Here is a 19,774-nt window from a genome sequence, read left to right on the forward strand (position 1 = left end):
TATGGAGTTCTGGTTTCATTGGAAGATTATTTCACTTATTGTGTGGGAAAATGTTTTTGTAAATGAAATAATATGTAGTAGTACATATTTATGGAAAAACTAGCACTTTTTTCATCAATATTAATGAATTATTGACTTACAACAAGCCCATACATCTCGCAGAAACTCAGTTTACTAAGATATTTGCATGAGAAACTAGACAAAAACTACTTGGTGAGATTTTGTGTTTTGTGTATTGTCTTAATTTATAAATATGTCCTACTTTGTGCTGATCTGATCTTATTAAAATTCATGTCGATATGAATCAAACTGCAGTAATACCTTTGTGCGGCTCATTGTAGATCATTTTTCCTGCCTGACTCGTCTTATTCAGCTCAACACTCGATCCTTCAGGTTGTAAAATAAAAACTCACTAACAGGATCTTCCTCTGGAAAACAGTGTCTGCTTATTTAAAACATCTATGATTGTTTTTGTAATTTCTCGTAAAATAGGCGCTTTGTTGCTCCATCAGCAGAATCGGATTTTGTTTAATTTTTAATAAAACTGCATCTTTTTCAGTTTCCTTCTAAAAATCCCAATAAATATGACTGAGTCAAATCCGTTTTAAGTAAATAATACCTTAATATTGATTAAAAAAAAAGTTCTAGCTCCGCTGGCAAATTATTTCACTTACATCAAGACAGTTTTCTCCAGTTAAAATTGAAATAATCTGTGATTGGAAATAGTTATTTTTCCATCAATATCAAGAAATCAGACTTCAAACAAGCTCCTTTATCTTGCTAAAAAGCTACTTATAAGTTTAGTTTGTCTTATTTCGAGTGCACTAAGATATTTGCACTAGATCAAAATCAAAAACTACTTTGTGTGTTTTTGCAGTGCAGCAGCTCTGTAACTGAAACCCGACCCTGAAAAGGGGAACGTTTGCCTCGGGCGGTTCGGCCCGTTTGTGTTGTTCTGTGGACAGTGGAGCTGAAGGTTCACGGCGCTTTGCGGACGGGAGCGCCGAGACGATGTGAAACTTTTCGGACGGTGTGAACCTGGAAGCTCTGCTGTCATATTTCAGAGTTTAAAGGGTGAATTCATTTGTTTATAACACAAACGGCTCAAACATGAAGGCTTTAATCGTTTTGTCTAGGTTTTAACTATAATCTAAACTATTGTTATGCTCCAATTTCCCCTTCAAAAGTACGATGTGCATCAGAAAAGAAGCATTTTATTTTCTTTTGTCCAGTGTCTGCTTTACCAGTTTCCACAAACTGGGAACTTCAGGATGGTTCTACATCCTGTTGTGGCCAAATTAGCTAAATTTCCTCCGAGTCTTTGTGCTTCCTAATACACTAAACATCAACATCCGTTACAAATCTTTACAGTAAATAATTCACACATTCACAGTCAAGGAAAAACGTCTACACTACCTATAGGTTTTAAGTATTTATAATCTTTTTTAAAGTGTATTTCTCGCTACTGAAAAGTGCTTGACCAGAGAAAAGGCGGGAATCACCATGGCAACCAGAGAAAAGGCGGGAATCACCATGGCAACCAGAGAAAAGGTGGGAATCATGGTAGTGAGTATAGAGAGCCCGGAGGAATTTAACATGACAGTTACAAGAAAATAAAATTAAGATGGTTGAAATCAGCCAATCACAGATTGGGATACCATTTGAGATGTGCCTTAAAAAAGTGCCTGGTAAATGTTGCTATGGCAACTGGACAAAGAAAAGGTGGTCATTAAAATCACCACAGCAACCATTAAAATGAGGGAAACACTACCCTATTTAAGACACCTTTAAACGTGTATTATTTTCTCCCGTTACACCAGATTCAAAAAAGGAAAAATCGGAAAATTACCATGGCAACTAGGACAAAATAATAAAAGGAAAAAGTCACAAGAGCGCCCATAAAAAACAACAAATGGTCAAAATTCTGATGACTGAAACAAAAGCTCCAAGAACTTCATCACAAAGGCCAGTAAGCACTAAAAGAAAATAATGGCTGAAAACAGCCAATCACAAGCTGGGATATGTTTTTTTATGTTAGTGTAAAAAAAAAAAGAAAGGGAATGTTGCTATGGCAACTAGGTAAGAAATAGTGGCAGAGAACCAACAAAAAAAAATCCAGAAATTACCGTGGCAACGACGTTAAAAATAATAAAAAAATTCATCATAAAGTAAACATAACAAACCAAAAAAGGCGGGAATCGCTATAGCAACCACTATGTATCTCAGCTAAAGTGGTTGACGAACGATTCTTCTCAAACCCGTTTTTTTTTCAGTAAGCTTCCTGAAGGCACAAGTTGATGCAACACACAGCTGTGCTCCAGGTGTGCGTTCCCATCTATAATTATACATCTAGATCAAAAAGCATAAACGCCCCCTCAGGACGAATAATGAGAAAACTCTAACTACAGACCATCAGGTGTTAGCTAGCAAACCGGAAAGCATGTGACTTGCTTCCACTTACTTTGAATGGACCAAAGTAAGGTGAACAGAAAAACGTCTCCTCCTAAAATTCAAACATCAGAAGCAAACTTTCACTGTTTTAATCAACTAATGAATTTAGCTTCTCATTGAGTCTGAACACATAAAAATATGTCTTCAAATCCAGACTCAGGGAGTCGGAACAAAAAGTCCAGAACGGACGTTCAAGACAAGTGCAAGTGCTGAACAGGAAGTCCTGATAAAAGACCAACTAAACCTCCAGCGTCTCCATCCGTTTAGCCTCAGCTGCTCGGTGTCAGTGCGGTCCGTCAGGTACCAACCGAGTCCAGGTGAGGTTTGGACCATCCTGACCCGCTAAGAGGAGACGGAGAGGTCCGGTCGGGTTCACAGCAGCAGCTTGGATCCTGCACCAAAGTCCAGCCTCTTCACGAGACTGGAGGAACAGGAGAGTTAGCGGTTAGCTGTGGATGTAAATAACCCTCCCCAGAGCTGCTCACCCCTTGTTGTAGAGGCCGTTGGTGGGATGGGGCTCTGATGGGTTGCTCTGGGCCGGCGCTGATCCAGATCCTCCGCTGTGGCGTCTGCGATTCGCCGTCTGCTCGTTGACGTAATTCCGACAGGACGCTAGCTTTGACTCCAGGCTCTGGGAAGGAAACGGTGAGGTTTCTCAGTAACCAGGAAGTTTTAGCTCAGTTGAGTTCTGCTGCAGGACAACGACCCAAAGAACAGCAGGAAGTCCAGCTGGAGATCAAGCGGCGCTGTCAAAATCTGTCCCACGTTGGATCTTACCCCGACTTTCTTCAGCAGCTCACTGACGATGTTCAGAGCAGAGATTCTTGCCGACGTGGTGAGAGGAATCGCAGAGATGCTTTCAGCTGAGAAACAAACCAACTGGTGAAAATATGGACAGAAAATAAATCCAGCTCTAATAAAAGCTAAACTCTCAGTCTGACCTCTGCTGACGGAGGGCGGTGGCGTGCTGATGTCCTCAGAGGAGGCTACAGGTCTGGGCGGAGCCGAGGTTTTATCCTCCATCCTACTGTCTGGGGGGGTGAGGGGCGGGGTCGGCAACCCCGCCGACGACGAAGAGGACGAAGGCTCTTTGACGGAGCTGCTGATGGAAGGCTTCCTGTCCTGCACCTGCTGTTTCTGCTGCACAGCAAGCTCCTGCCGAAGGTCTGTCACACACACACACACACACACACACACACACACACACACACACACACACACACACACACACACACACACACACACACACACACACACACACACACACACACACACACACACACACACACACACAATCAAAAACATTTAAAACTATTTCTGTTCTGTGCAAAACAGCAGTGAGAATCCTAATCTGCTGAATGAACCCACCAGAAGATGCTGAGAGAGCAAAATAAAGTTAAAGAGAGTCAAGGACAGAGAGAGAAAGAAAGAAAGAAAGACTGGGTTGAAGAGAGCTGAGGAGAAAGACAGAGATGAAGAAAGAGGAAAAACCTGAAGGGAGCTGAAGACAAAGAGAGAGATAAAAAGAGAAGAGCAGGGCTAAAAAAAACTGGAGAGAAAGAATTGAAGGGAGCTGAAGGGAACGATAAAACAGAAGTCAGCTGAGGAGAGACAGAGGTGAAGACAGCTCAAGAAAGAGCATTTTTGAGACCGAGCCCTTAAGAACATGTTCAACATGTCTTTATGTTAGACACATGAAGAGAGACAGAGCTGAAGACAGAGACGACTGAACATTTTGATATCCAAATTACTGAAATCAGATGAAGTAGCTAAACGCAGAGAAGCGTACACCCAGAGAATGCATCCTCACTAAAATAAAAACTGACTTCCTCAGAACTTCACCTCTCGCTTCGTCCTTCAGTCTCTGAACCGACTCCAAGAGATTCTCCTTCTCGTCCAGCTCGCTCTCCAGGAAGGCGTTCCTCTCTATGACGTGGTTCATCCGCTGCTCAAAGTCCTCCAGAGACATGATGGTCGCTCTAGAAAACAGAGGAACGACTCCTTTACTTAACAAGCGTTTAGTACAGACAGAGTTGATGGAAGCTCAAGGAAGAGAAACAGGGCAGCAGACAGCTGAATGGAGAGAAAGGGATGAAGATAAATGAGAGAGACTGAGCTGAAGACAGCTGAAGAGCGAGTTTGAAACGTCTCAGTGCTTTAGCTAGGTGTCGACCTGCTGACCTCTTGGCCCTCTCCAGGTCGTCGTTGGCCTGTTCCAGCTCCCTGATGTACTTGTGGAGCTGATCTCTGACGGCCGCGGTTTCGGCCAGGTCTCCCTCCAGGTTGGAGATCTGTCGGCACGCCTCAGAGTGATGCGTCTCGTACTTGTCCTGAATTTGGCAAAAAACAGAAGCAGAAAGAAGGACCAGAGTCAGATGATGACTTAGCAGATTTACACGCCGGTTCCACAGAAAGTCACACATCAAACGAATGAGCCGCTTCAGGATTGAGTAAAGCAGCGTGAAGCTTCAACATGTCAGAGATTCCTGGAGATAAGAAGGGCTGCTGCTCCGATAACATCATGTTTTGATCCAAAAGCCTCAACCAAAAGCAAAAAATTAGACATTTTAAAAACCTACTGTGGTCTAGAGAGCAATAAAAATATTTTAACTGTGAAAAAAATAAACATGATTATAAAACCGGCAGCTCCTTTTACGTAATGTCACTTTATAAAAACAGGATCTTCTAAAAGAGCAGAAAAACAGCCAGGAGGTGTTTCTGATCCTGAGTGTGGGATCAGATTCTACGGAGCTAAATTGGGGCAGTAAAGTTTGTGCAAAAGAACAAAAAATTAAAACTAAGAAAAAAAGATTTGAAACAAAAAAATCTGTAACAGAAAAACACCTTCAATCTGAATAGTAGTTTCGCATCTTTGTTTTCAGTGTCAAATCTTTTAAGTTTCAAAATAATTTAAATTTTCAAATGTCTCAGATTTACTTATCACTCTGAAATTTTAATGTCAACGTAACGAAAAAAGGAAAATTGAAAATGCTTCATTTTGAGTCGGCAGCAATCAGCTGCAGCTTTTGCTCTTCTGAGCCGGTTTTTAGGTGCAGCGCTCCACACTGCTCAGCTTTTCCTACTTTGTGGCATTTTCTGACCATTTTGTACAGAAAACCCAAAATTCTGCAGGCAACTGTTTGGACAGCTCAGTGGCAGCATAAGGGGGCCTTGGACTCAATTTCTTGATCCAGATTTATAAAAATGTAATTTTGATGAGTCATAATTTTAATTCTTGATATCCTGGGTTGTAATTGCGGTGTGTGACACTTCAAATCACAAATCCGCTGACATCATCCGAACATCTAGAAAGACGTTTTGACTCATCAAATTGACGATGCATCCAATTATCAGCCAGGATAGTCAAAACTCATTTTCATTTTAATTATATAGTCAGAAGAAAATAATTACTTGTTGAATCGGCCTGCCATACACAGGTTTTGCATTTTGGTACTTAGTAGTGATGACATCATGAAATCTGCTTTCATAGAGACAAAACTCCTGGACTTCCTGTTTGTTTGCTGTAACTGTGTGGTTAGTGTGTGTTTGGCTTTCTGCAACCATATGAACAATAAAGTCACACATTAACCTGTTTACTTTTTAAACTTTTGATCAAAACCCAGAGCTCTGTTTACAGCAAACACGAGTTCAACCTGAACATATTTCCTAATAAAGCAGCAGCCGCCGCCGCGGGGCGATTATAAACCAATAAAATCAGAAGAGTCGTCGCTGCTCAGCACTGCCATCGCCTCCAGACACAGAGAGGAGGAGGAGGAGCAGCCATCAGCTGCCTCTTCATCCCTGAATCGATGCTCTGTGAAGGCTGCTCTGTGCTCGGATAAGACAACCAGAGAAACAAATTCACTGCAGGGAGACCTATTATCAGCTGACGGATATGAAAATCCCCAGTTTGAACCAATTCACTCGGCGGTCAGTTGGTTTCATGCAAATTAATGCAACTCCTGCAGGCGTATGCATGTCTGCCGAACCCTCCATGTCTGACTACCTTGTAGTTCTCCAGCTCCATGCGCAGACGGTTGTTGGCTGAGAGAAGCTCCCGGTTCCTGGTGTCCAGCTGCTTCAGCTCCGTCTCCAGCTCCACCTCGTAGTCCCGACTCATCTGCTGAAACTCCTGCAGCTCCTCCTGCGCTTCCACCGCACTGAGAACACAAGACAAAAACATCCAAAGTGTTCAGGTTGGGTTTCATTAAACAACAGGACAGACGTGGCTTTAAACTCCTCAAACATATTAGTGCAAAAAACATAAAGGTGTTTTCACAGTCAAAGTGTCATAATCAGAACTCATTACAAACACATCAAATCCTGACAGATTGGATATTTTTACACGCATAAGTTAATATTTTGTGACAAAATATCTAAACATCACAAAGGTGAGGATACAACCTCGTCACAATCAGAGAGAAAGAGGAGCAAACAGTCGGCGTTCTCTTTTCTGCCGGCAGCCATATTGTGAATGGCAATCGTCATGGAAACCGATAAAATCAATAAAGGAAACTACTTTTACAAAATAAAGTGTTCCAAGATTATGTACAATAACTTTTTATTAATTGCTTCTTTGAGAAAAAAAAAAAGTTTTCTTTGGCGTCAAAATAATTTACCTTAATGTACATTTTAAAAATTATTTATTTGTTACTGTTATAATTATTGTTAAAAATAATAAAAAAATATTAATAATAATAGTAAAGAAAATGTGTTAATGTTAATAGAAATCTATTTTTATTACTTTTTTGGAAGTAGTAGTAATGTTATTTCTATTGTATAGTAGTAGTAGTATTAATAGTATTTTATTATTTTATAATAACAATAATCAGGCCTGAAACAATCAGATTAATTGTTATGAATCGATTATTGAAATAACTGTCAACTAATTTAGTAATCAATAAGTTATTAACTGGAGTATGCAGACTCAAAACAGGCCATTTGCTGGAAGAACATATTCAGAGCAGCAATTAAGTCGAAACTGTACAAAAATACAAACATTTTGGATTTAAGAGAAATAAAAAAAAAAAAACGTAAATCTGTTCTACCCAAAACGTCTCAGATGGCAGTTTCACCTTCACCTGGTTCAAATTCTGCAAACAAAATCCTTTGATTCAAATGATCAAGCATTCACTAAAGAAATCTGTTTACATTTTAGACAATAAAATGTTTATTTTTATATTTAAAAAGGAACATATGGATTTGTTTATTTGCTTTCAATTTAATATCATTTATTAATAATTTGCACCGAAAACATCCTGTGGCTGTAACTAAATTCAGACTTGGACATGACAATTTAATAAACTTAGAAAAAATCAAACTAAATTGAACAAAATCAAATCTAGAAAAAGATGATCAATGTGAAAATGTGGGACACAGTTTGTTGTTGCTTTTTTAAATATGGCAAACCTGCAAGACCCGTTTTTTGTTTCAACTCTACAATAATTGTCTACAGAAATCCGATTGATATAATAATTATCAAGATACAATAATAGTTTATCTAATTAGCAGGTTAAAAAAAAAAGCAAAATAGTTTTTGTGAATACAATTATAAAGAAAAATACTAAAACTTTAGTTCCAACTTGACATTTATGGCCCATAAATACAAAAAGTTTGGACATTCCGGATTCAAAGAAAAGGTGAAGTTGTATGTTCACTGTTTTGTAAATTACGATGCTTCCAGATTAGATAAGGAAGCGGTTGGAGTAAAAGATAAAGAGCTAACGAACATCTGCTGGTGCCGGGCCGCCTCCTCCTTCCAGTGCTCCAGTTCTTCCTCCATGGATCCAAACTGAGGTGCGTCCTGGTCCCCCATCTCCAGCGCGGTCACGGCTCAGCGGGCTCTTTGGTCCTGCACCGACACACAGAAACAGAAACACACCCCTTACTGTTGGTCAAACATTTATGGTTTCTGTATCCTGGAACAGTCAAACAAATAACATTTAATGCAACCAACTGCCTTCAGAAGTTACCTAATTAGTGTATATTTGGATTTCTTTAAATGAGCATGATTCCTATGTAGAAAATGTTAAGAAAAGCAAAAGTTCTTACAGGGCTGAAATGATTAAATTGTGCTAAATCAATTATGTAAATAATAAATAATCGATTAATCAAATACTAATTAGGAAACGCTTAACCGTTAACTGCAGTATACAAACTCAGAAAAAAAGGCAATTTGCAGAAAGAACACACAGAGCACTAATCAGGCCAAACCTGTGAAGAAAAATATAGAAATTTTGCATTTAAAATATTTCTTTTGTAAATATGTTCTACCCAGAGCTGCTCAAGTGGCAGTTTTAGCTTCACATAGTTTAAACTCTAAAAAATAGATAAAAAAAGAAAAAGAGAGCTGAGTTTTCAGCATGTCGATGCTAGAAGTACTGCATTTTAGACAATAAAATGTTTACATTCTTATTTAAAAAAAGAAATTTAATTATTTTCTAATTAGCATCTTTTAAACAAAATAATCTGCAGAATGAACTCTTTTTTAAATCCGACTCATCATCTTACAAAACATTTATTTGATTAAATGTGGTCATGTTTGAGAAACATAACTAAAAATACATACATTTTAAGTAAGTATCAAAGTGTAGAGTGATGGTTTTATACAAAACCGGAACACAAAAATATGTTTTTGTTAATTTGCCAAAACATTTTTTATAAAAATAAAATAAACATTGTTTTGAAATCAATATTAATTCATGTAATGGAGTAGAAACACTACAATGTATACTTCCAAATACTAAATTATGAATTAATTAGATGTGATGTAAATGTTAAAATGTGACAATTTAGTATTATACATGTTGGGAAAAATAAATCAATGGTTATTTTGTATACAATTTCATCTTGTTTGAATATTTTAAGTATTAAAAGGCATTTAACTTTATTTTTTATAATCGTTATTTTCATTTTGCCCCAGTATTTTCCCATTTTGTATGTAAATGAAATACATAACTGATGATGTAATATTCTTGTATTAGTAGCAAACTAGTGAAGGTTTGTGTTTGTAACCGAAAACAGATCATTTTTAGTAAATTTGTCTCATTTTTGCCTGGTATTATCAGCAAAAGATCATTTCATTAACTATTCATAGGTGGCTATTCATTTACGGGTTAAGAAAACACCAAAACAAACCTGGAATGTTTTGGCAACCAAACTTTCTGTCATTGTGGAACATTTATTACTTATTTACATTTGAGTCAAACAAACAGAGTTCCACTACAAAGACTGACCCGAGGGTCTGAAAAACGGAACTAACAGAAGACCGAGCTAAACATAACTTCACACCTTGCCTGTTGTTTATGGTAACTAACCCCAAATCTTAGAGATGTGCCTAAACCCCGAGTATTATCTATAAAACTATGGAAAGTATAACAGGAAAGTTGAAGGAGTAAAACTAAAGTTACCGCTAGCTGATTCGGCTAACGGAGTTTAACCGTTTAAATCCCAGCTCAGACCAACATTTGACCCGTTTGCCTCTTAAACTCTTCCTTATCAAACTAAACTTCACCCCAAACCTTCTAGAAAAGTCATTTTCACTATAAACTAAGAGTTAGGTAAAACTTTCGCACAATTCGATGGAATTAGACAAATTTAAAAGGACTTACCTTGAGTTGGAAGTCAGAAAGTTACTCGCCGCTTCAGGAAGGCGTCGAACAATAAAATTTGCCATTCATTTTGTCAACGTCAACTGGCCAATAACAAATTAGATGACGTTCTTGTTCTTTGTCGCTATTGGACGCGTTTCTGTCAATCACAGCAATTGGGCGGGCTGCAAGGGTGACAGTCCAATCAGAGTGGTGGGAATAGACAGAGCATTAATTCACACAGAAATTTCGACGGATTGCCACACGGTGGTGCTGCTTTTACGTGTAGTAGGAAAACGTGTAAACAGTACTTGGAAAAATGTTCGCTATGTTTCTAGAAATCAAAAAATATATATATTCAAAATGAAATTAAAACAAAAGCAAAGAAGCTTAATTCCAAATAACTAAAATGAAATGACGTCAGACTTAAATAGTGCTTCATTAGAACACTCAAACAAGCTTTTACGTGAAATCAATCATTTATTTTAAAATATTTTAAAACAGTGTCTTCTTGGTGATCACCTAAGGTAATTAATTGAGTTAGTTATGGTATTAGGTTTGGATATTCCAAGGAGTTGAGGGAAGACGATTGATACTGGTGGAAAATTGCCCTAGCTCTTTATGGGTTGAAAGTGCTTTTTGCACTGGAATAATACTTTATTATTTTTCCAGCATTTCTTATTATGTTGTCTCAGTTTGAGCTTCAAACAGAATTTAGTTATTTGAATATTTCACCACTTTCTTACTAAATTTGTAACATTAATTTCAAATAATTGAACTGGGCACAAACTTAAAGTTTGTTGACACAGTTCTCATGTTTTCAGTCGGTTTGCGTTCATTGCTGGTGGATTTTACAAATTGGATGGTATAATACAGAACAACTTCCTCAAAATTGTTACATTTTCCCTTAAATCGACTCCTGGATGGTTGAAACAGCAGTGCAGTTGAGTATTGAGTGGATGATGATCCTAAAACATAGTCCGACTGGTTTTGGAATACATAAGCTACACATATCTTAAGCAGTATCAACACTATTAATCAGCGGAGAGTTTATAATGGCAGAGGTTGTACCAAGAAATCAAGAAACTAAAAAAAAAAATTCTATATGTAGTTCTGGAAGCTTAGACAAATAATAGTAAGTGTATATTGTATAATATCCACAATAAATTGAGACTAATGTATCCAAGTCTGGCTTTAAAAAACAGTATCTTTGATTCTGATTGTAGATGTTCTCTTCCTGTTGGTGGGTCAGAGGTGAATTTGGGTCAGCTGTGTCTTTTCCTGTGGGATTAGACGGGGGTATCTGATCCCAGATAATCCACATGAGCCATCACCACTCACAAATGCCAGTCCACCAGTCCTGTCCGTCGCTGCCTCATATCTGGGCTGCACGTTTTTAGCATTGAGTCAGTTCTTACAGTGGATTACAGGCATGAGTCCCTGACCTTCACTGATACCAAAGGGAAATCTTTTAAAGGCATTGTTCTGTAGGTCAATAAGACACTATTTATATGTTTTGCAAGTGACCTCAATGCTAACATTTGGTTAGCTTGGCTTAGCTAGCAACATAACAAATTAATTAGTGACTGTCGTTTAAGGTTATACTGCAACTTTTAACATGATTTATTATATAAAAATACTTTATTGATCCCAAGGGTAAATTAAATGTTATTGTAACTCATATTAATTAAAATTCTTCAAAGAGTTATTGTAGATAGTAATGGAAAGACCTCTTGTAGCAGTCTGTACTGCAGTGAACTTGAAGAAGATTCTGACTGAAGACACTTTGTTTTCCCAAGACTGTCTCATGAAGAGGATGTAAGGGTTTTCCATGTCTGTTAAATTTCCTCCTTCTTTCTCTCCTCTATGCTTTCTTGCAAAATGACAATACAGGAATTCTGATTCTGATTTTGGATTTTCCCTCCTCCTTTCTAAAAAAACAACAAAAAAAAAAAACTAGTAACTGTCTATTACTATAATACACTTACTGTGTAATATATTAACATATTTAAGTTGTATTTTTTTAAAGCAGCCCAGATGTTTCTCTGTGTTTCTACTATATACAGTATATTTGTATATATTTATTTTATTAAAACATTTTTTTTATTTATTTGCACTGGAACGAGAAAGATTACAATGTTTTGTTTTGCTTTTTTCAGTTTTGAGAGTTGCCATTTTTTAAACTTTGTGGCGCTCTCTAGCGCAATGACAGTAAAAAAAAATTCTGAAAAAATAAACAGTAACCATGGTAAGCGTAACCATGACAACTGTAGAAATTCCATGTTGAGATACAAGAAAGCTCCTCCCCCTTTCTGAAGAGGCAGGTAACCATGGCGATTGCATAACTGGGCCGTTCACTCTGTGGCCTTAAATCCCCAGATTGAAGTGCAACAAGAACAGCTGACGAAGACGACGGCCTGGACAGCTAGCCGCTTGTTGACATCGACACTTTTAACTTGTTACAGGATCAATTCCGCCATCTTGACAGCGTGAGAATCTACTTTCAGGTGGCTTAGCTCTGACACAATTTCATCAAATCTCATTGTGGCTAGAGTCGTGACATAACGCCTGGAGCTGGAAGCTGTTTGACTGCTTTATTGTTACAGGTTACAGTTTCCCTTTATTATGAAAAGGAGACAATGAGACAAAAACAAAAACAAAAAAGTACCCGTCCGATTTTTGTATGTTTTCCTTTCTGCTAGAATTCAGCAACAAAAAACAGTCTTTGAGTCTGGCTCAGGTAAGAACACAATAAGGTATATGGGTTGATGGCAACCAATCAGACGGTTCAAGTAATAAGGTAGAGTAGCTTCAGATTTCTACAGAAATAACAGGGGATTCCAGTGTTTGTAACTGATACATTTGTAATTTACATTATAAATAATGGTAAATTACTTTTTTACTATTTTTTTAACTTCATATTGGACAGTTAGTTCACAAAGTGTTCAGTTTTGACCAGAAATATGGATAAAAAGTCACAGATATGTGGTTAAATAAGTAGTTACATAAAGTTAAAGGGAGTTTAATGGGATAAAAGTCAAAATAAAGAGGAAAAGGATGTAAATAAATAAGGATATTGGGTCTCAGTTGGTATTAGGATTACCTTTTTACTTTCTGGCATTATAAACTGATTGCTTTGTTTTATAACACTGAACAGGTTATAACAGATTGATTGCATCTAAATGACTTTATACAATAATCCTAGTACACTGGATTTAATTGACTATATATTTCTGTTTTGGAAGCAAAGCACTTTTAAATAATATTTGTTGTGAACCAGAAATGTATGAATAACAAACAGAACAAACACTTGCACCTAAGGGCAATTAAGAAAGACCAATTAACCTGTAAGTCAGGGGAGCCCAAAGTGGGTCCTGAAGGCCCGGCGTCCTGCATGTTTTAGTTTCTCCCTGGTTTAACGCAGCTGGATCCAATGAGGCTCGTTAGAAGGCTTAAGAAGAACCCTGACCTGCTGAAAAGGTTGTTACTACCACCAGGGAGAGAACTAAAACGGGCAGGATGCCGGGCATCGAGGACCGACTCTGGGCTCCCCTGCTGTAAGAGATCCAAGCAGGTTTTGATGATGGATGAACTGAAAGGAGGAGACAGTGAGAAGACCTGAAAATTATCTGGAAGAAAATTATATAAAAAAACATCTTAGGTAAAATAATTAAGAAAGAATGATAGAAACATGAGATAAATATGGAGCTAAATTGGGGCCATAAACATTGTTTAAAAAAGGATTGAAAAAATATTTTTAAACAAAAATGTTTTAAAGCTGAAAATACAATTTTTTTGAAAAAGAAAAAATTTGAAAGTGAAAAAAATTAATCTGAAAAGTAGTTTTGAAATTTTTTCACTTTCAAATCTTATTTTTCTTTATTTGAAACTTTTTTCAGTTTCAAATCATTTTTTGTTTGTTTCAAATATTTTGTCTTTTGACTAAACTTTATGGCACCAATTTAGCTCCATTTCGGGAGTGCTGCATGAATATATGATCGGGGTGATGATTAACTCATAAACCTAAATTAATTAGTATATATTTATTTTAATTTAATCGAATTTGATGTTTGGTCTGCCTGTTTTATGTTTTAGGTTTATCAGCAAGTCACAGAAAATAAAAGATAAAAGAAAATACATTTTTACACACCTAAAAGTCTGTGGTTGGTTTAGATCTTTACCATTTTTCAAATCCACATTCATCCTTCATGACCTGTAAACTGCTTTATTCATTGATTATTAACAGATAATATCCCAATCTTACCTTGAATTCACGAGTATTTTCTCATTTCTGCTTACATTTTCTAAGCTTCTTCATATTTCCCAGATAAAAAAACGGATTTTCAAGTATTAAGTTTGTGATCCATGACACAAACTAGAATTGAATCACATGTTTGATGGATTACTGCAGATTATGGCAGTCACATCACCAGGTAAAGGCACAGCTGGTGAAAAACAGAAGTTATTAAGCCTTAGAGTTTTTAATTGCGCCCAATTTGTCCTTTTGGTTCCCTAGCAGTAAACTCCAGTTATTAGACTAAAACATAATTTCTGGATCAAAGCGTTTGGACATTTTCCCTCATTTGGTCTAAATTGAATCTAGTTATGGATTTTTCTGGCTGCACTATCATAATACTGCCATTTACCTTTGTTTTTTTTAGCTGCCTGACCCCAATTTTACTCAATAAACAGTTTTATTTCTTGACATTCCAGTGGCTGCGTCAGTCCATAAATGGGTACTTCAATAACTTCTTGGCGTTTAATAAAGCTGGAGTCTTTTTTCAGACATTTCCTGCCTGATTTGTTGCTGCATGTGTGCGTTTGAGACGGATATAGACGAAAACATTTAGTTTTCCCTCTGAATTTTATGCCTCTTCCGGGCCAGCCGAGCCTCACGCATCTCCTCCAGAGTTTTCCGGGGGTCCATGATGAAGGCCAGGGCCACGGTGGCGGTGCCGTCGCCGTCCTGCCGGGAGAAACACAGGAAGGAGGCCCAGAGGAAGGCGCAGCAGCCCATGAAGGCGGTCCGCATGTGCAGCGGCATCAGGACAAAGTTCAGAAACTGGAGACGCCATTTAAAGAAGAAAAGAGTTAATAAAGGTCTAAAATTATTTACTTTTTAGGTTTAATACTATTGAGCTAATAAAGACTAAGATTGTACTGAGTTAACCTTCAATTAAAAATGTTTCAATATTTGACTGAGCTCAACAAGTGAAAACCTGTAAACAGTACTTCTAAAGTACTCTGCATTGGGACTGAAGAAGTGAGTAAAGTACCTAAACATTTTATTATAGTAGGAGTAGCACTACTTTTATATATTACTATTTATGTAAAAGTACATTTGTGAAAGAACAAAGCAAAAGTGAAAAAGTTTTTGGTAAAAAAGCTTCTCAAGTAACTGATCAGAAAATCTGACTTAATGTAATAAAGGTTTAAAATTGTTGTTAATTTTCAACTTTATTGTGTAAACATTATATTATTTAGTTTTTAACTAATAAAAACAAGGATTTTATTGTATTAACCTTAACACAATAACCATAATTAAATTCAATATTTGACTGATATTTGTTTTTTAAAAGCAAACTCAAGAAGTGAAAAGCTGTAAAGTCATAAAATACTCTGGATCATGACTGTCGGTCAGTAGATGTGGGTAAAGTACCCAGTACTACAGAGAGAGTAGCACTACTTTAATATAGTATATATGTAATATATATGCATATATTTATATATATATATGTAATCAGATGTACAAAAATATAAAATAATTAGCAAATTCTCTTATTTTAAACACTAAGCTGAATCAACAAATACAAATAATTACACAATAACATTTTTAGCAACAGAGACAATTTTTCTAAGTATTTTTATATAAAATGTATACAATTTAAACTGCTAAATACGTATAAATAAAATAAACCTAAACCATTTCTGTTTTCTTATGCAACTGCTTTATGAATTAATAAAACAAAATAAATGTAGTATGTTAATAGTTACCTGCATAAAGGGCCAGTACATGAGTCCAGTCTGGGAAAAAATGGGAAAAATTCATATAAATCAAAATCTTGCAACAATCTCAGTTGATACAATCTCTGCTCAAATATTTTTTACTTAATTAAAACACAAGAGAAACTGAATAAAGGCTCAACCATATTATAGAAAAGTTTTACAATTGTTGATTTATTTTTTATTTCTCTGTAAATTTATTTTAAGAAAAGAAAAAGGGAAGATTAGATAATTAATTCCAGTTTTTGGGAATTTGCTGCAACCGAAATCAAGTATGTCTTCTCATCTATTGGTATTATTATCATCACTTGATATTTATCTTATTTTTAATTATTTTATTTCTTCTTTAATCATTTATCTACCTGCGATGTTGTGAAGTTTGTGGTCAGATGAGGTTTCTGTAAAAGCGCTATAAAAAAAATAAGCTTTCATTTACCTCACTAAAGGTCAGAAGTTTACATACATCCAGATAAAAAACCAAAAGGCCAATCAGAGAGGAAGAAGCCAAAACCCAAAATATTTGACTGCAGTTTAAAAGCAATGCTAGCAAATCCTGAGGATGTTTGTAAACTGCTGGGTTTCTGATCAGATTAGTTTTTGTTTTTATAGATTTTTACATGATCAGCAGCTAAATGAAATGCTGCTGTCCCAGATTATGTAACCGCCTGCTAACAGGTCGCTAATCTGCGCCAGGATCTCTCCTCCTACTGGCATTATTATCCGCTGCCTGGTTTGCCCTGCACACTGCGCATCATTAGCGGCACACAGGGAGATGTAGGTTAATCTGGCTGCCGGCAGCTAGCGACGTGACCATGTGAGGAAGAGGAAGGTGACTTTCTCATATTTTACCCTCCAGGTGTTAAAGAATTTCTCCCTCCAGTCTTCCAGGATGTCTTCCTTTCCTTCCAGGAAACTCACACCTGCAGGACAGAAGAAAGACTCAGATTACAGCCAGTATTTAAGATAAAATTTACAATTTTTTCATGCCAGTTTCCAGTTCTATAAAGGGATAAAAAACTAAAGAATACATTTTCTCCTGCACACCAGATAGCATGGCGATGTGTTAGGGTCATTACAGGTCAGCGGTGCCCAAAGTGGGTCCCTGAGGGCCGGCATGGTTTAGTTCTTCCCTCCCTGGTGGGAGCAACAACCTCCTCAGCAGGTCAATCTTCTTCTAACGAGCCATGATTTGATCCAGGTGCTTTAAACCAGGAAGAGAACTAAAACATGCAGGATGCCGGCCCTCAGGGGCCCACTTTGGGCTCCACTGTTGTTTTTTAGAAAAACAGAGGAGGAGCACATTTCTGCCAAAAACTCAGAAATTGTTAGATTGATCTCAGGAATTAAAAAATCTGAGCTACAAAAGTGGAAAATTTGCAAAAAGAAAAAAAAAATCTGAAATTAGAAAAAACTCGTTGAGATTTATGAGCTTCAAATGTTGACAATTCGCTAAAATAAAATTTTAATTTTCAACTTTTGTAAATTTGACAACTTTTAACAAAAAAGTTCCTAGTTGTTTTGTGTTTGCTTTTGTTTCTTTGCAAAAAATTTCTGAAATTAATCAAAACATTTCTCATGTTTTTTTTAAAGCAAATGTTCGACTTTTGGAACTCAGAAATTTCCTTGCTTTTTCAAGAAAATCCATATTTCAAAAAATTAAATCTTTAAAAACCAAAAATTTGATGAGGGAAGGGAAGTTTAGTGGAAGGAAAAAACTGTGGTAGAAAAAGGTGAATAAGCAACGTAGCTCCAGCTTTGAAAGAGGATTGTGAAACAAAATCTATTCAAGATGTTAAGGCAGCATTAGAAGGTGCTGACTGCACACGCAGACGGGTCCAGGATCGTCTGAGCCGAGGAGAACCAGAACCGGACCGATGCTGTTTTGTGTTTCTCTGTGTGTTATTAATATATTTAACACAGAAGTTACATTTTTAAAAATTAAATTACAGAAATAAACTGTACTTAAAAGCATAATTCTACCCACAGTCCAATCTGTCCCTGATTTCTTCCATCCACTTAACTTTCCATTATGTAATTTGATTCAGCACTTCTGTGGATTAATCTCCTTGTGTTATTTAACATATGTGTTTTAAATGTTAGGTAAAACATAAATATTAGGGTTACGTAATAAGTTATGTCATAGAACTTTTCTGAAAAAGTGGATTTGGGATTTTTTTCCATAATCATCAAAAATTTACACACACACAAAAAAACAAAAAACTGTTGAAATGTGTCTCTCTTAGTGTTATTAATATATATAACATGAGTTTCAGTTTGTAAGGTTGAATTACAGAAATAAACTGTACTCTCAAAACATATATCCAATCTGTCCCTGATTTCTTCCTTCCACTTAACTTTCCAACTAATCCAACTCCTTGCATTACCTAACATTTATGTTTTAAAAACCTTAGTAGTAATGGTCTTATGTAATACAGCGTTTCTGGAAAAGAGGATTTGTGATTTCCTGTCAGTTACTTTCCATAATCAACAAAAGAAGTTTCATTTTTTAATCTCCCTGATGTTTTCCTTCCACTTGACTTTCCAGCTAACCCAAATTCTTCTGTGGGTTAATTTCTTTGCGTTACCTAACAGTTGTGTTTTTATGATATTATTTTTATATTATTGGTCTTAAATGATTTCACATTTTTCGAATAAATAAGTCCAAAATATCTCCGTTTGGGCGCAATTTCCTGTATGTAAAACATACTTTTCTATTTCTTTTAATTAAATTGCCGTAATAAACAATATTTTCCATCATGCTCTGATTGATTCAGATGCGCCTGTTCCTCACCTGTGTAGAAGACGCTGGTGGCCAAAGGTGACGCAAAGCTTTGGTCCAGCAGCAGTTTGCGGAAAACCATCCCTGCGGATTTTCCGGGGAAGCGTTTCTCCAGAGCGCGCAGCCAGAAGTAGTTAAAGTTTCCCTGGAAGGTGATGGCCACGATGGCCACGTTGCGGGTGTGTTTCCAGTCGATGCGCTCTCTGTGCGCAATCAGCTGATGCGCCAAATCCCCGCCGGCGAACAGGCAGCCGTACAAGGTGACGTTGGCCAGCCAGGGGAAGCGCTTTGCGGCTTCTTTCAGAACAGCTTTCCTCATTTTGATTCAGATTCAGTTCAGTAAAAAAGGCGCAAACATAGCGGCAGAATTCATCCAGTTTACATACCGTGGCGTCCCCGGCTGACGGTCAGGACGCAATCCATCTGTGCGCGGATACCTGCGAGGATTACAGCCGAGGTTTCCACCGGAAGCAGGAATATCATTCATTATAAACTGGTGATAAACTCAGATTTTGTTAACAGCGCATCCTCTGCATAATTCAGCCGGAATATCTGCGTAAAATCCGCTATGAAAGCCTCACATGGAGATATTACAGCCTTGCATAAATTAAAGCCCTAAAAGTGACTATAATGTTCTTTCCTAACAATATCCAGGAAGATAAAATAAACCTACATCAGTGTTGGTTCATCTCTGACTGTTTCCGGTCGAGTCAGGTGCACAAATCCTTTGGGTCAAGCTGTAATCTGAGGGATTGTCCCGGTCCATTCAGGGAAGCGCCTAACTGCGTCACCGGGATCAGTTTGCGCAGCTTTGAGTGCCTATAGGTGGTCAAATCAGAGGCACAACAGCCTTCAAATTATGTATTTAAAAAATATATATTAGGAAATTAAGGCTGCCGCAAACAATTATTTTAATGAGCATTCTGACGATTAATCGGATAAAAAATTGACA

The 19,774-nt window shown here is 37.0% G+C and overlaps 2 protein-coding genes across 2 annotated transcripts; both read right to left on the bottom strand.

Annotated features, from left to right (window-relative positions):
• Positions 1-603: 603 nt before the first annotated feature.
• On the bottom strand, positions 604-10,144 carry LOC102216843 (nuclear distribution protein nudE homolog 1-like). Its single transcript, XM_014470291.2, has 9 exons — positions 10,062-10,144; positions 8,181-8,302; positions 6,458-6,611; positions 4,633-4,781; positions 4,294-4,430; positions 3,393-3,617; positions 3,229-3,314; positions 2,937-3,082; positions 604-2,872 (listed from the first exon to the last, which is right to left on the bottom strand). The coding sequence occupies exons 2-9, from the start codon at positions 8,264-8,266 to the stop codon at positions 2,824-2,826; spliced, it is 1,032 nt and encodes a 343-aa protein (XP_014325777.1). The 5' UTR covers positions 8,267-8,302; positions 10,062-10,144; the 3' UTR covers positions 604-2,823.
• Positions 10,145-13,962: 3,818 nt separating this feature from the next.
• Positions 13,963-19,577, bottom strand: LOC102224163 (mpv17-like protein). Its single transcript, XM_005803218.2, has 4 exons — positions 18,835-19,577; positions 16,893-16,963; positions 16,035-16,064; positions 13,963-15,102 (listed from the first exon to the last, which is right to left on the bottom strand). Exons 1-4 carry the CDS (start codon positions 19,139-19,141, stop codon positions 14,887-14,889), a joined length of 624 nt encoding a protein of 207 aa, XP_005803275.1. The 5' UTR covers positions 19,142-19,577; the 3' UTR covers positions 13,963-14,886.
• Positions 19,578-19,774: the final 197 nt, after the last annotated feature.

The sequence above is a fragment of the Xiphophorus maculatus genome, chromosome 16 (assembly GCF_002775205.1).
Source record: "Xiphophorus maculatus strain JP 163 A chromosome 16, X_maculatus-5.0-male, whole genome shotgun sequence".
Lineage (NCBI taxonomy): Eukaryota > Metazoa > Chordata > Actinopteri > Cyprinodontiformes > Poeciliidae > Xiphophorus > Xiphophorus maculatus.

What these genes read in the sequence shown, in the direction of transcription:
- LOC102216843 (XM_014470291.2), bottom strand. Translation starts at nt 8,266, where the DNA reads ATGGGGGACCAGGACGCACCTCAGTTTGGATCCATGGAGGAAGAACTG. An exon ending in GCGGCCCGGCACCAGCAGAT is followed by an intron (nt 6,612 to 8,180) that starts GTTCGTTAGCTC and finishes TTGTGTTCTCAG; the next exon opens with TGCGGTGGAAGCGCAGGAGG. An exon ending in GACCTGGAGAGGGCCAAGAG is followed by an intron (nt 4,431 to 4,632) that starts GTCAGCAGGTCG and finishes TCTGTTTTCTAG; the next exon opens with AGCGACCATCATGTCTCTGG.
- LOC102224163 (XM_005803218.2), bottom strand. Translation starts at nt 19,141, where the DNA reads ATGAGGAAAGCTGTTCTGAAAGAAGCCGCAAAGCGCTTCCCCTGGCTG. An exon ending in CACCAGCGTCTTCTACACAG is followed by an intron (nt 16,964 to 18,834) that starts GTGAGGAACAGG and finishes TCTGTCCTGCAG; the next exon opens with GTGTGAGTTTCCTGGAAGGA. An exon ending in TGTACTGGCCCTTTATGCAG is followed by an intron (nt 15,103 to 16,034) that starts GTAACTATTAAC and finishes TGGCGTCTCCAG; the next exon opens with TTTCTGAACTTTGTCCTGAT.